Source organism: Acanthisitta chloris, unplaced genomic scaffold (genome assembly GCF_000695815.1).
Source record: "Acanthisitta chloris isolate BGI_N310 unplaced genomic scaffold, ASM69581v1 scaffold16851, whole genome shotgun sequence".
Classification (NCBI taxonomy): domain Eukaryota; kingdom Metazoa; phylum Chordata; class Aves; order Passeriformes; family Acanthisittidae; genus Acanthisitta; species Acanthisitta chloris.
The window spans coordinates 5,758-19,883 of record NW_008655045.1 but is presented as its reverse complement, the minus strand read 5'-3'; the positions used below and the strand labels follow the sequence as shown (position 1 = coordinate 19,883).

The 14,126-nt window shown below is 46.8% G+C and overlaps 1 protein-coding gene across 1 annotated transcript in view; it reads right to left on the bottom strand.

The window, feature by feature from the left end:
* FAM20B (family with sequence similarity 20, member B) overlaps positions 1 to 12,235 on the bottom strand; it is a 14,664-nt gene extending 2,429 nt beyond the window's left edge. The window contains exons 1-6 of the mRNA XM_009083754.1: positions 11,859 to 12,235; positions 9,551 to 9,637; positions 8,539 to 8,648; positions 6,386 to 6,557; positions 3,074 to 3,265; positions 241 to 300 (exon numbers count right to left, since the gene is read on the bottom strand). Of these exons, the coding sequence (XP_009082002.1) occupies positions 241 to 300; positions 3,074 to 3,265; positions 6,386 to 6,557; positions 8,539 to 8,648; positions 9,551 to 9,637; positions 11,859 to 12,235 (998 nt within the window). The remainder of the gene's footprint in view (positions 1 to 240; positions 301 to 3,073; positions 3,266 to 6,385; positions 6,558 to 8,538; positions 8,649 to 9,550; positions 9,638 to 11,858) is intronic.
* Between the last annotated feature and the right edge of the window lie 1,891 nt (positions 12,236 to 14,126).

Sequence of the window (14,126 nt, the reverse complement as noted above, 5' to 3'; positions counted from 1 at the left end):
GACCTGGAGGTGAGACCACTCTCTGCAGCCCACCATCCACTCTGCTGCCTCTGTGGACATAGACTGCTCAGCTCCTTGGGCATTGACATCATCAAACAGACAATGCCTCAAAAGACCAATGCACTGTGTACCCAAGCAAACATTTTCAGGCTGCCAGAAGGCTCCAAACTTAATTATATTGCAAACCTAAGGGCAGCAATTGCATAAGTAAAGCTAAGAGCAGCCCTGAGTTTCACTTACATGCAGCACTGATAAAGAGGAGCCAAGATGCTTCTTTCATCCAGGGCAGGGTTTCCAAAGCTGAAAGGCAAAATTAAAACCAAGTGAACCAGGTGAACTCCTAATGTTGTTCTCAGCATCAAGGGATTTGTGAAGCATTCAATGAAATCAATACTAAGCAATTTCATGCTCCAAGAGATCAAATCATTTGAATTAAAATATAGACAGGCCACGACCAATCACAGATATTATTCTCAACAGCATCAGCTAATGTACCAGGTAAATGGAAGTCACACCAGTGTGCCCAGTTCTGTATCAGAACAAGGCACCTTAGAAAGGGATTTCAGAGGAGTTCAGACATGGAGCTCAACCTGTGATGAGCTCCTGTAAGGAATAACTGGTGTTCTGGGGCAGAGGGAACTGGAGCTCTGTCTGCCTGGCACAGCTGGACACTGAAGGAACCAAACAGCAGCCACCAGCAGATCAACAGTTCCAACATCAAGGTGACCAATTGAACATTTCATCCCACACCTCCCAAGGCAGACCTGCCTGAAGGCTTCCATGGTATTTCAAATTCCATCTCAACATATGCTGGGTTTAGTTTTTGTAGTTTCACCCTCCTCACAATACTGTTCACAGCAAAGAACTCTCTCCTCAATACAGGTAAGGTACCCTTAGGGGTGTGCCATTACTCTGCCCAAATAATTCTGCTGTTAGCAGCTCTAGAACTGGAATAGGCTCCCAGGAAAGTGGTCATAGCACCAAGGAGCATCTGCTCTTAGTCATATGGCTTAGTTTTAGGTAGTCCTGTGAGGTGTAAGGAGCTGGACTCAATGATTCTTATGGATCCTCTCCAACTTGAGATCTACCATGATTCTATGAAAAAACTATCCCCTTAGCCCTTATTTCAGAGGAGCTGAAAGAACTTCTTAAGTTTTTAAGAAAACAACTTACTGGGAGCCTGCAAAGCCCCACCAGAAATGTTTTCATAATGTTATACCATAATGAAGGGACTTGACCTTCAAACACCACATTCACTTTCAGTGACTGATAGATTACTTTCCTTCCTCCTAGCACATTGTCAGTGCCTAACAGACAGACAATTTTTGCCAAATCCACCTTCAGCAGCAATAATTAGGCAGTCCCAGGGTGGAATGCATCCTGCTGACATACTGAGGGAGTGTTAACAGCGAAGGAAGGAAGGAAGGAAGGAAGGAAGGAAGGAAGGAAGGAAGGAAGGAAGGAAGGAAGGAAGGAAGGAAGGAAGGAAGGAAGGAAGGAAGGAAGGAAGGAAGGAAGGAAGGAAGGAAGGAAGGAAGGAAGGAAGGAAGGAAGGAAGGAAGGAAGGAAGGAAGGAAGGAAGGAAGGAAGGAAGGAAGGAAGGAAGGAAGGAAGGAAGGAAGGAAGGAAGGAAGGAAGGAAGGAAGGAAGGAAGGAAGGAAGGAAGGAAGGAAGGAAGGAAGGAAGGAAGGAAGGAAGGAAGGAAGGAAGGAAGGAAGGAAGGAAGGAAGGAAGGAAGGAAGGAAGGAAGGAAGGAAGGAAGGAAGGAAGGAAGGAAGGAAGGAAGGAAGGAAGGAAGGAAGGAAGGAAGGAAGGAAGGAAGGAAGGAAGGAAGGAAGGAAGGAAGGAAGGAAGGAAGGAAGGAAGGAAGGAAGGAAGGAAGGAAGGAAGGAAGGAAGGAAGGAAGGAAGGAAGGAAGGAAGGAAGGAAGGAAGGAAGGAAGGAAGGAAGGAAGGAAGGAAGGAAGGAAGGAAGGAAGGAAGGAAGGAAGGAAGGAAGGAAGGAAGGAAGGAAGGAAGGAAGGAAGGAAGGAAGGAAGGAAGGAAGGAAGGAAGGAAGGAAGGAAGGAAGGAAGGAAGGAAGGAAGGAAGGAAGGAAGGAAGGAAGGAAGGAAGGAAGGAAGGAAGGAAGGAAGGAAGGAAGGAAGGAAGGAAGGAAGGAATCCACTACTCAAAAGGTAAATGGGGAAAGAAACGGTAACTCCAAGGCTTCCAAGGATCTCCAAGGTCTCAACTGCTGTGTACACTTGGTACAAGTGGTGTGCAAAGCCAGGGCAGAGCAGAGCCTGGCACAGGCACTGCTGGTCCATCACAGAAGAGAAAACTCACTGCCACTGCAGATGGTAGTGCCCAGCAGAGAAAAAATCCTGAGCCTCTCGATTAAATTATGAGAAAGTCAAATAGATTATCTCTGGTTTTAAGAAAAACAAAGCAAATTGTTATGACTTAAACAAGGCTGTATCCTCAATAGGATTTTTAACCTCACCTACAGCAGCCAACATACAAAGAGCTGCAGCAAAGACAGAACAAGTCATTTGACTTGATTTAAAACAACATATTTTACTCTCAGTATCAGCTCTATCTCCATTTTAAACTTTTAACCTATTAAAGCCAGAGCAGGCATCTCCAGAAATCAGGGAAACACATTTTGAAAAGATCCACTTTTACCATGGCACTCACTAACACTGGTAACTAATAAAGCATAAGTTTTCAATCCTCCATTAATTAAAAGCCTAAAAGGAAAGGGCTTTTCTGGGGATGGGAGGAGAGACAGGAGCAAACCTCTGAAAGCTGCTTAGGGAAAAAAGGTCATGCTGTGCTAATTGGGGAGTTTCTGTAGTTTGAGTAAGACTTTGCCCAAAGCAGTTCAGTATCTAGAGCACAGAGGAAGCACCACAGACTTTGAAGGACTCTAATATTTGGTGAGGAATTTCTGATAAGAAGAAAAGCTTTGGATTTTTAACACAAAAGGTATCAATGAATAAAATAGTGAGAGAAAGAAAACAGAGATACAGAGAAAAGATAAACATGTGCCCTTGTGCTTGTCACTGCCAGGCCCGCAGGATTCCCCTCACCTTTTGGCATTATCCAGGAGGATGAGCATACTGGCTCCTTCATCATCCTGGAAACTCTCATAGTGGTGCCTGTCAGCATTCCCAATCAGGTAGTCAAAGATGGCTGTGTCAATGATGTCAAGCAGACGAGGGCCTGAGTCGTAGGGGGAAGTTTTCTTCACGGCATCGCAGTAGCTTTCGTCGTACTCCCACCTGCAGCCATGAGAGACACCACATCAGCCCTGCAGGAACCACCACTCAAAAAGACACAGCTGGACAAGTGTTGCACTAAAAGAGTAAATTCTACATTAACACCCAAGTGCATAGAGCCAGCTGCAGTTTCAGAGCAAGGATACACATGATCGTCCTGCAGAAAACCAAGTCAGTCACCAGACTAGTGTGTGCCCCTCAGAGCTCACAGCTGGGCAGTGGCTGTGCTGCCTCATGGCAAGATTGCTCTCACAACCTGCCTCCCTCGACTTCCCGAGGATTTAGCCTGGAGAAGAGGAGGCTCAGGGGAGACCTTATCACCCTCTGCAACTCCCTGACAGGAGGCTGGAGTCAGGTGGGGGTTGGTCTCTTCTCCCAGGCAACCAGCAGCAGGACAAGAGGGCACAGACTCAAGCTCTGCCAGGGGAGGGTTAGGTTGGATATTAGGCAGAGATTTTTTAGGGAGAGAGTGCTCAGGCACTGGAATGTGCTGCCCAGGGAGGTGGTGGATTCACCATCCCTTGAGGGTTTCAGGCTGAGACTGGATGTGGCACTTAGTGCCATGGGCTAGTGACCACAGTAGGGTTGGACTGGATGATCTTGGAGGTCTTTTCCAACTTGGCTGATTCTATGATTCTATGACTTAGGTACTGTGTCTATTTCCACTGCCGTGACCTGTTTCCATCAGCATGGCTTTCCAGCAATCCTCTTCCTTTGTTCTGACCTTGGTGTGGTTAGCAATGAGCCCCTCAGTCCCTGGGAGAGCTTCACGTGTGCTCATTCTCCTTCACTCACAGTTGTCTCTGTCCTCCCTTACTTCCCTTGCAGAGTATCTCACTACCTTCTCCACTTACAAGATTTCAAGCTTCCCCTCTTATCTCCTCTCCCTCTACATGTGATCTTGTAACATGGATGTCATGTCCCAGTTCTGCAAACCTAGGAATTTAAATTCTCTCATTTTCTTCTTTATAGCTTTCAAAGCTATTCACCACCACCACCAAAACAGCCAAATCTCTGGTGTATATCCTTCCCATCTGTCAACCTAAATAACAATTCCATGTAAGGACTGAAACAATCCTTCACAAAATAGCAGTTAAGTTGGGAATGCCTTAAGCCATCTGTGACTTGGAAACAGAAAAGGAGGAAACACAAGCTGGAGAGACTTGCTGACACGCTTAAAACTGCAGAGAGTCGTAAAAGTAGGAAGATCACAATTTAGTTACTAGAACTGCCACATACCCCACCTCATCTCCTAGTAGTCTGCAGCCTGAGCTCCCAATATCCAAAGCACAGACTCACAGAATCAATCAGGTCGGAAAAGACCTCTGAGATCATCGAGTCCAACCCATGACCTAACACCTCCATGTCAACCAGACACATCCAGTCTCTCCTCAAACACCTCCAGGGATGGTGACTCCACCACCTCCCTGGGCAGCACATTCCAATGCCTAATCACCCCTTCTGTGAGGAAACTCTTCCTAATGTCCAACCTAGACCTCCCCTGGAGCAGCTTGAGACTATGTCCTTTCCTCCTGCCTGGGATAATCAGATAGGCCAAAAATTTATCTTCTCCATGTTTCTGCTAACAGGTCTCACACACTCCTCAAATGCTGTGTCTGGTTACCTCTTTGTTTTGCATCAGGGTCCAACTCATATTCAACTTGCAGCACAAATTCACCAGGCAACAGTCTCAGAACCTACTCCCTGTGCTGGACACACTTCCTATGCTGCATCCCTCTCTCCCTCAAGTGTTTCTCTCATTTTACTTTAGATCAGTACTTAATCTCCTTGCCACAATTTTTCAGGACATACTATGTCCTCTCTCCTCATTTTCCTTGCAGTCTTTCAAGACAGACCTTTCTCCAACACCTATTTCTGATCATTTATATTGTATTAGCACAGGTCTTGGAAGGTCAGGGATTTTATCTACTACACCTCCATTCCAAATTACATGCACTAATGTGACTGTATGAATTATGTTCAAAAGGTCAACCTGGGACACGGTAGAAGCAGTTAGATTGGGACAAAAAAAAATCCTACAGGGTTATTTTTCCATAATTACCAGGCACAGAAAAAGGAGAGCATGACACCTAGGATGTTTAATTCTCCTGATGCTCTCAGAGTGAAACGTGCAGCATGACAAGGTGCAAAGCACAGAGCCTTGGCAACCCCATCTGAAGGAGGAAAGAGCAAGTTTAAATACAGGGAATATCAAATCAGCACAGGAATCAGGATGAACTCCTGTGTGAGCAGGCACTCTGTGACCAAAACCAGCCTCCCAAAAGGAGAAACACCTCCAAGAACACAGTCTGGTCGTTACTGCAGTGTAGCATGTACTGAGCACAGCTGGAAAGGAGAGAACAGCTGCTGCCCAAAAATCAATCTGTGCATTTAATACTCTAACACAATTCAGTGAAGCCTTTGGATGAGACTCTTTCTGAGAAGAATCATGTCATTGGAAATCAATGGATGCTTCAGATCAAGGACCAAAAATCTCTTTCTAATCACTTGTTCACGACACAGGTTTGAAAAAATTTACTAAGCTCAAAACCATGTGCTCTGGTCATGACAAAAACATCCCCAACCCATGTACTCTGACATGCTACTTCTGTTGTACCAGATTTCCAGATCCCACATTTGTCCTTCTTTAAGCCTTTTTTAAATACTGAGCATGTTCACCAAATACTGATGGTATTCAAAGCAAAGACGTTGGCAGTACCTACCTTCTTCAGCTAAACCAGCTCCACAACTCTCAAAACAAGCCACAAGGACCATGAAATCAGGTCTGGCTGAAAACAGCACAGTGCTACCACATTTCAGTGGGGTACAGAAGGTCCAATGGCACAAGAGAAGAGTCTTGGTTTCCCCACAGACAAGATTTTCCAAGCTTGGAGTTCTGCTCCAGCCAAGATGTAGGAAAAGGACAGTGCTTAATATTGTGGAAAACAATGAACAATTCATTCTGGCTCCCTTTAATTTCTATTTTATTCTAGATTTCTTGGCTTCTACAGCTGGATCAAGAAAACTGTTGACACAACTCTAGGTTCTGAGAGCGCTTAGAGCTCCTTAATTAACCATTGTATTTGCAAGGGTCATTAGTAGAAACTCTCAGGATGCTCATACCTGGCCAGTTTGCCCTCCCGGTACGTCCTGCCCCAGGGGTGCCGATGTTTCTGCAGGGGCCAAACATCTGGGAGCCACAGAGTCACTGAGCCCTCCATGAGGTCTCCATCTGCACAGGCTGGTTCTGTCTCCCGACAGTAGTAGCACTTCCCATAGAAGCAAGTATTATTGCCTTGGAAATAAAAAAAAAAAGAGATACAGGACAGCAAAACTTAATCCAAGGAATCCAACTGAAGCTCAGGGACATGTTCTACAGCACTGCCTTCTGCACCTGACCTCGTGCTTCCTACCCCTGAGAGGAGAGGCTCAGAGAGGTTACACAGACATCCACTCATTCAAAGCATTACAGACTAACAATCAAAGAAGAGAGTAAATAAATTTTCTAATTATTTCATTATACTGAGAGTTAAGTGCAAAAAGGCACAGCAGAACTCAAATGCATTTGGTGCCCTGAGACCTGCCACAGTCCCTCGTGCTGACTCTGCAGGGCACACAGGAACAAGTTGTCATTCTTCCAGGATCTAGGAATGCAGATCTGTCAAAGGCTTCCTCAGTGTCTTCTGACAGGAGAGGAGCACCAAAAACCTGCAGCCTTTAGTTTGCTAACACCAGCACAGCCTGGAGCATAAAGGAATCTACACAGCCTGGATTAATAGTTTCAGTTTCTAAAATTATCTCTATTTCCCCCTTCTAACCTGCCTTTGCTCCAGTCTCATGCTCCCAGATGTTCCTCCAAAACATTCTTCACACTCACTTGTGATTCCAGTTATTCTCTGTCCTTTTTTCCTTTGGCTCTACATCCAATATCCTCCCCAGCCCAGGCCTGGCTCACCCAAAGACATGTTTTTCACTTTCCATCCTTACTCATCCCCACCCCTCAGCCTGCACTCCTTTGGAGCCCTTCATCCAGATCCAGCTCCTGTGCTCCCAGTACCCCACCAGACAACTGGGGGATGTCAGAGGTGACCATGGGCACCAGAGATTGCAGATCAGGTCTCATATTTGCATGGAAAGCCCTGCAAGTCTCCCTTCCCATCCAGGGCCTGCAGCAGGTCCAGTAACTCCAGCTGCAACTCTAGCAAACCTGCACTGAATGTGCATGAATTACCTTCTCTTCAGATCCTTAGAAACTTGGGGAAATCTGGGTTGACAAGAGATCACAAACCTCCTCCCCAGACCCACCCATTTCTTTGGTTCCTGCTCTGCAGAACAGTGATTCCAAGGAATCTGAGGAAAGGCAATGAAAATTTCTGCAGCCAGACTTTTCCAGTCAGCATTTCTGCTACAAAACAGCTTAGTTATCTTGGCTGAAATTTGAAAAGTGCAGTGTGCCTGAGGCAGACACCCAGTCTGAGTGCAAGGAGGGTCTGGCCAGGCTGAGCTCCTCTCCTCTGAGACTGGCACCTCGTAACTGGTGAGGCTGCAGCAGTGTCATGGGAATGTACAGAGCCACACGTCTCTACCAGCTGCAAGGTACAATCATCTCTAGAGCCTTCTGATTAGAAAACAAAACAAACAACCAAAAGTAATAACTGGATATGTTATGAAAGCCTGGAGAAGTTATGGCTACAGCATAAGTCATTTCTTGCTGCTTAATGACCACATGGCAGGAGTTCACATTAATAGCTCCCATTAAGTGCCCTTCACAGCATTACTGCTGTAAACAACACAGGGAGGTTCTGACATGTTTGGTTATAAATGCTCTGCAGGCTCTGATGGCACAAACAACATCTCACACCAACCAATGTATCAGCTCTATAAATTATCCCAAATCACCACTCTGTTTGCATTAAATACAATTTCATTTTTGTCCTTCCAGGTCTAACCAAGAGACTTCTCCAACCACCTCTGACAGCAGAGAGGAAATTCTTACTCAAAAAAAAAATAAAAAAAAAATAAAAAAATGTCCAGCTGCAACAGCAGCATGAGGGAACACAGAGCAGTTACAGAGGGAAAACTACTTGGAGAAACCCAAGTCCTCCCCTGCCAAACAGGGTTACACAAGTGTTACAATCCCTCTTGGCACAGAGACACGTCCCAGCTTCCTGCATCATAGCTAACTGTTCCATAAGTGTGTCAGGTTCCCATGGCTCTTTGTCCCCATTAGACATGTTTGTCTTCACTGGGCTGCACAACCCATGGCACCCACTCACCCACAGTCATGAAGGTGCCCAGAAGCTGCTCCGTGGCCACTGGTTTGATCTCTGTGAACAGGTTCACAAACCTGCCGACCACCAGCGGCGCTCGCCGGAACCCCAGGATCCTGGGAGAGGGGAAAAACAACAGCAGAGTTTCAAAAGGAAAACCAAACAAACCCACAGTCTATCAGAGAAATGAGACCAAAGAATCAAGCTGGAGCCCTGCAGCAACCTCTTCCCCAAGGCAGAGTAAGGAACTCATTTTTCCTAAGTGCCCTGTCTAAGCCATCAGTGGCACTCCTTGGATAGGAGTGACACAGGATGCACCATGAACTCTCAGACCTCACACCAGAAATATCCACCACGTGTCTGATGCACAGGCTGAAGCAATAAAACCATATGGCCACCTGGAAAGATAATTTCTGATCTGTGGGAACCACTATCTATTGAAATGTTATGTTTAAGCTCAATTCAATTACGCTTGAAAGAACCAATCAAGGAGCTGTTTTGTTTGGCATGAGGAGGGAGAAGGGAAGAGAGAATGGGAGAACAGAAGTGAATGCCTGAGAAGTGCCTGGAAAAGCAGAGGTGGGAAGAACAACCATAAAACTTGCAGTGACAAGATCCAGGTTCCACTCCCACGTCTGCCACAGCCTTTGCTCCGTGACCACAAATGACTTGGGCATTTGGAATGGAATTTTAGAAGTGCTTAAAGGAGCAAAAAGATCAGGACAATGTCAGCCCCAGCCCTCTTAATGTACTTTTGATATCCTTTTGATAATCTTTGCATCTCAGAGAAGTTTCAGTGCTCATTCTCCTTCCCAAATTTTCCCCTAAAATGTAAAATGTTAGAACCTCACACAGATCTTTGACATGAAATTTCACAGAACAGCTGATGTTAATTTTTGGTTTCAATGTGGCACATTGGCAGGTTAGGAACAGCTCCCACCTGAGGGGCATTCTTCAATGAAGCCTCATAAAGCATTTTCCAAAGGGAATGAAACCAGGTAAGCCAATCATTCCATACCTATCCAAGTGGAATGCTGCCACTTCTGCGTTGTGTCTGTCGTAGCCAGCGTACGGCTCTCCTTCCACTACGTAATCCCTGGCATATCTGGAATGGAAATAAGACAAATCAAGTGATTCTATGCAGGACTTCCATCAATTCTGCTGTTCAGAGTAACAAGTGTAACAACAGTGCCACACTGAAGAGTCTCTGGGTCACTGTGAAAACGACTGCCAAAGGAAGAGGGAAAAGTATCAATGAGATGAAAGTGCACAGAAATAAGGAGGAAAGGTCAGTGATGTACAGTGTCTCCAGAGCTTGGGAAGCAGTGCCCATTCCAACTAATGAATTTTAATCCAACCATATGCCAAGTCACATCTAAGAACAAAGAGCACAGACCCAGCTCCAGAACAGGGAGCTATTTATAATGGAAAGCAGCGATTCCACAGGCGATTTTGGGGTTAGAATGGATGTACATTAACATGAAAACACAATCTGATGCTGTGGAAGAGATGGCAAATGCAATCTTTAGCAGACAGAAAATCAGTGAGCATGAACCTGAGGACAATACTGGCTATAAAAAGATCCTTTATCGTGGTGGAGAAAAGACATAATGAACAGCAAGAAACAGGAATTGGGCACTTCATTACAACAACAATGATGTGTTTTGGTGAAGTGCAGACTTTGGGCTCCCTTTTTTCCCCCCTCTCTTAATAGATGCTGCTTAATCAAGGCAAACAGCAATTCCTGAGACTGCTGCCATTTGAGTCAGTCTCGCTGCTGCTGCAGGTCAGTGTGAAATACCACAATCAATACTGAGCCAATGGCTGAAGTACAACATGTTTTCAAACAAAATCAAGCCAAAGCAGGTTACCTATTTTCTCATTTCCATCTACACATCACATTGTGCAAACTGGGTTGTTTCCAACAGACTTTGGGTCCAAGCAGTAGCAACAACAGTGTAAGAGAAGCCACAGAGCTCTGCCTTGAACACTTGCAGGGATGGGGCAGTCACAGCTTCTCTGGGCAACCTGTGCCAGTGCCTCAGCACCCTCACAGGGAAGAAGTTCTTCCTAATATCCAATCTAACCCTGCTCTCATTCAGTTTAAAGCCATTCCCCTTGTCCTATCACTCCATGCCCTTGTCAAAGTGCCTCTCCAGCTCTCCTGGAGCCCCTTTAGGCACTGGAAGCTGCACTAAGGTCTCCTCAGAGCCTCCTCTTCTCCAGGCTGAACACTCTCAGCTCTCTCAGCCTGTCTCCAGAGCAGAGGTGCTCTCGCCTCCTGAGCGCCTTTGTGGCCTCCTCTGGACTCACTCATTAACAGGACAGAAAAGCTTGCTGCTTGCCAAACCCAAAATCCTTAGGACATCCTCATTCTGTGAGAGCAACACTTCACATTTGCAGTGCACTCCCAGAAAACACTCCTGCCTTACTATTTCATCTTTCTTTCTTCTCCCTTTTCCCCAAGGGCAAACAGATCAAAAGCCTTTACAGCCAAGCACAGGACTCTTCAGAAACGTTCAGCCATGTCAGATTTCCCTGTGAATCACTGCAAACAGAGGCCATACCAAGGAAGTACCACTACCCACCCACTGCTCTTCCAGTACTCATTACTGGCAGACACAAACCTCGTGGGCTACTCTGACCTACCCAAGCCATGCTTACAGTCTCCATGCAGCTACACCAGACACCAAGATCTGCTTTTAAAACCACTGTCAACTTTCATTCCTTCCCTGTTCTTGAACTGCCCTCTCTCAGGGCAGTCTGACATGACCCTTACCCAGAGTAGGCAAGGCTTGTCTCCACACTTCCACAGTCAGGAAGACACTGCTCAGAAACATCAGGTGGAACCAACATTCCCTCAGGACTGAGCACAGTGATTATCCTTTTAAGCTAAAGACAGGCTGTTTCAAGCATCAAGGCTGTGCAGCCTGAGGGACAGCCAGCACAGCAGCCTCATGTTACTGGAGCAGCAGCAAAGCTCTGCCCTGTCTGTCCCACAAACAACAGGATGGCACCTCCATTTATGTGATAATCTGGAACTTAAGTAAGGTGACAACATGGCAAAAATACATATATGTAATTAAAGCAGTTATTAATGCAATCACTGAAGGCATTTACTGTGAGAGTGGTGAGACACTGTCCCAGGTTGCCCAGGGAGGCTGTGGCTGCCCCAACCCTGGCAGTGTTCACAGCCAGGTTGGATGAGCCTTGAGCAACCTGCTCTGGTGGGAGGTGTCCCTGCCAAGGGCAGGGGTTGGGGTTGGGTGAGCTCTAAGCTCCATTCCAACCCCTTAACATTCTATGATTCTTCTACAAATATTTACCTCTTGGGTTTGAAGACAACCTTCTGTCCTCCTTCAAGTATTAGCAAAGCTTTCAGCTGAGTCCCTTTGTATCCCACGTCAGCTTTGATGATTTTCTTGGTAGTCATGGCATGCATGACAGCTCCCAACTCGGGGGTCTCCTCAGGGTACACCTCCCGGGGCACCACCCACTGGGCCGCGATCTCCCAGGGGGACTGGAGCGTGTGGTCGAGCCGCGGGTCCAGCTCCACGCGCAGCCCGGCCATCATGCGGTGGAACGCGCGCTGGTCCTCGCGGTTGGCGGCCGAGGGGTCCAGGTTGTCGATGAGGAACACCTTTGTGAAAATGAAGATGACCAGGAGGATGGCCAACAGCACGACTCGCTGCTTCAGCTTCATGGTGCCCCTTCAACCCCTCTCCCGTGCGGGCAGTCTGTCGGAGGTCAGGGTGAGGAAGGGGAGGTTAGTTAAGGAGTGTCGTTCCTAAGGTGCATTGTGAAAGAGGTGTCGCCGCTGAAGCCTCTCCTGGTACCCCTAAAAATAAACAAAACACAAACTTACAATCCTGCAGATCCCACCAAACTCAGAACCAAGTTTAAGCTTGGAACACAACCCTGCGTTCCGGGACACTTGTATGCCAAAGCCCAAACATTTCTGTTAAAACACGTGTGGTTTGCTGCCTTCCTGCAGCCTTTCCGTGATCTGCAGGAAGGGGAAATTGCCAGATAGCATCTCTGCACAGCTGAAATCATGGGAGCTGCAATACCACAGGCAACACTTCTGCAGAGAGCTGCAGTTTAAGGTGATGACTCCAGTCTCACATACACTTTTTCACTAGCATGAGATTCCACAACCACTGGTCTCCCAAAGATCTGTCCCTACAGAAAAGCTCCCAGGTAGATTGGCTGACAGCTGACAACCATAAGAACAGCTGCACAGCCTACTTTCCTGAAGGTGTAAGACATAAGGACAGAATAGACTTAATTGTTTATTGCCTTTCATTTACTGCCACTATAATTGACTCAGCTTTTTTCCACTATTACAAAAAAAAGGGGTGGGAGGTGGGAGATGATATCCTCACTTCCTCATGGTTCACTGAGTATATTCTGCATTCAGCTGTAAAACCCATAACCACAGGAAATATACATCTGCAATCTCAATGCCAAATTAACAAGAAAAAAAAAATCCCAAACCACTAATACTGTCTGTTCTCAGCAACCTCAGCTACAACAGTCACAACCACATCTGTGTTCCTATATTCACAGTGGGCTGCAAGACACATCTCACCCCTCAGCAAGACTTGGCCAGGGCAGGGTTGGCATATAAGGACCACAGAACACACCACCAATTCTATTTCAATTCTGAGGACAGAAATTTCCTTCCTAATATTAGCTGAACGGAGTCAAAACCCAAACGGAAAGGGTCACTCAGGCACATCTCTGCCAGCAGAGGTTCTCCTCTCCCAAGCCACGCTAACCATGCCCACCCTGACCAGCACCCTGAGCTAGGGGAGGGCTGAGACAGAAAAACCTTCTCAGGACGTTTAGCAACAAGTGTATACACCAGCTATTATCAATCATATCACTGGACAAACGAGCTGCACAGGCTGATTCACCAGCAGCAGCCACAGGACAGCCAGGCCATGCTTGGCCAGGCACACACAGGTCACAGCCATTGGTGCAGTCAGGTTTGGCACAGGGTTAGTACAAGAGGACATGCAAGCCCACAAATGACTCCACAGCACCTTAAACAAACTTCCCTCAGGTCTGCAGCAGCCCCACCCTCCCTCCCAGCTACGTGGCACTCTCACCTTCCTCCCAAGGCAGTGCAGGATCCAGGCTGCCAACCCACCAGCACTAACCACCTCCTCTGCTTCCTGTGTGAGCCACCCAAAGTTCAGGTTTTGAGCCAATGCAGCCTATCAGCCGATACAAACCGCTCCTCGTGTGAGGCACAGCTCCAGCCGTGGGACAGAACCCTTCAAGGGTCACCAAACCCACCTATCTACAGAGGGGCACCTTAGCTCAGGCCAGCACTGTCACCCACAGAACGGCCCTGCCCTCCATGCAATGAGCTCCATGAAACACTCGATCACTGTAAAAGCTCAAACATTTTTGTTTATTAACTTCTGCCCTCAGCCCTCCTTCCCCCAAACCTGGTTTCCAACTTCTGCCCTCAGCCCTCCTTCCCCCAAAGCCAGTTTCCAATCTAGTTTCACAAGCACCTGAGGAGGGCACAGGATGAGACCCAGAACAAGTGTTTCTCCTGACAGCAGCACTAGTGATTGCAT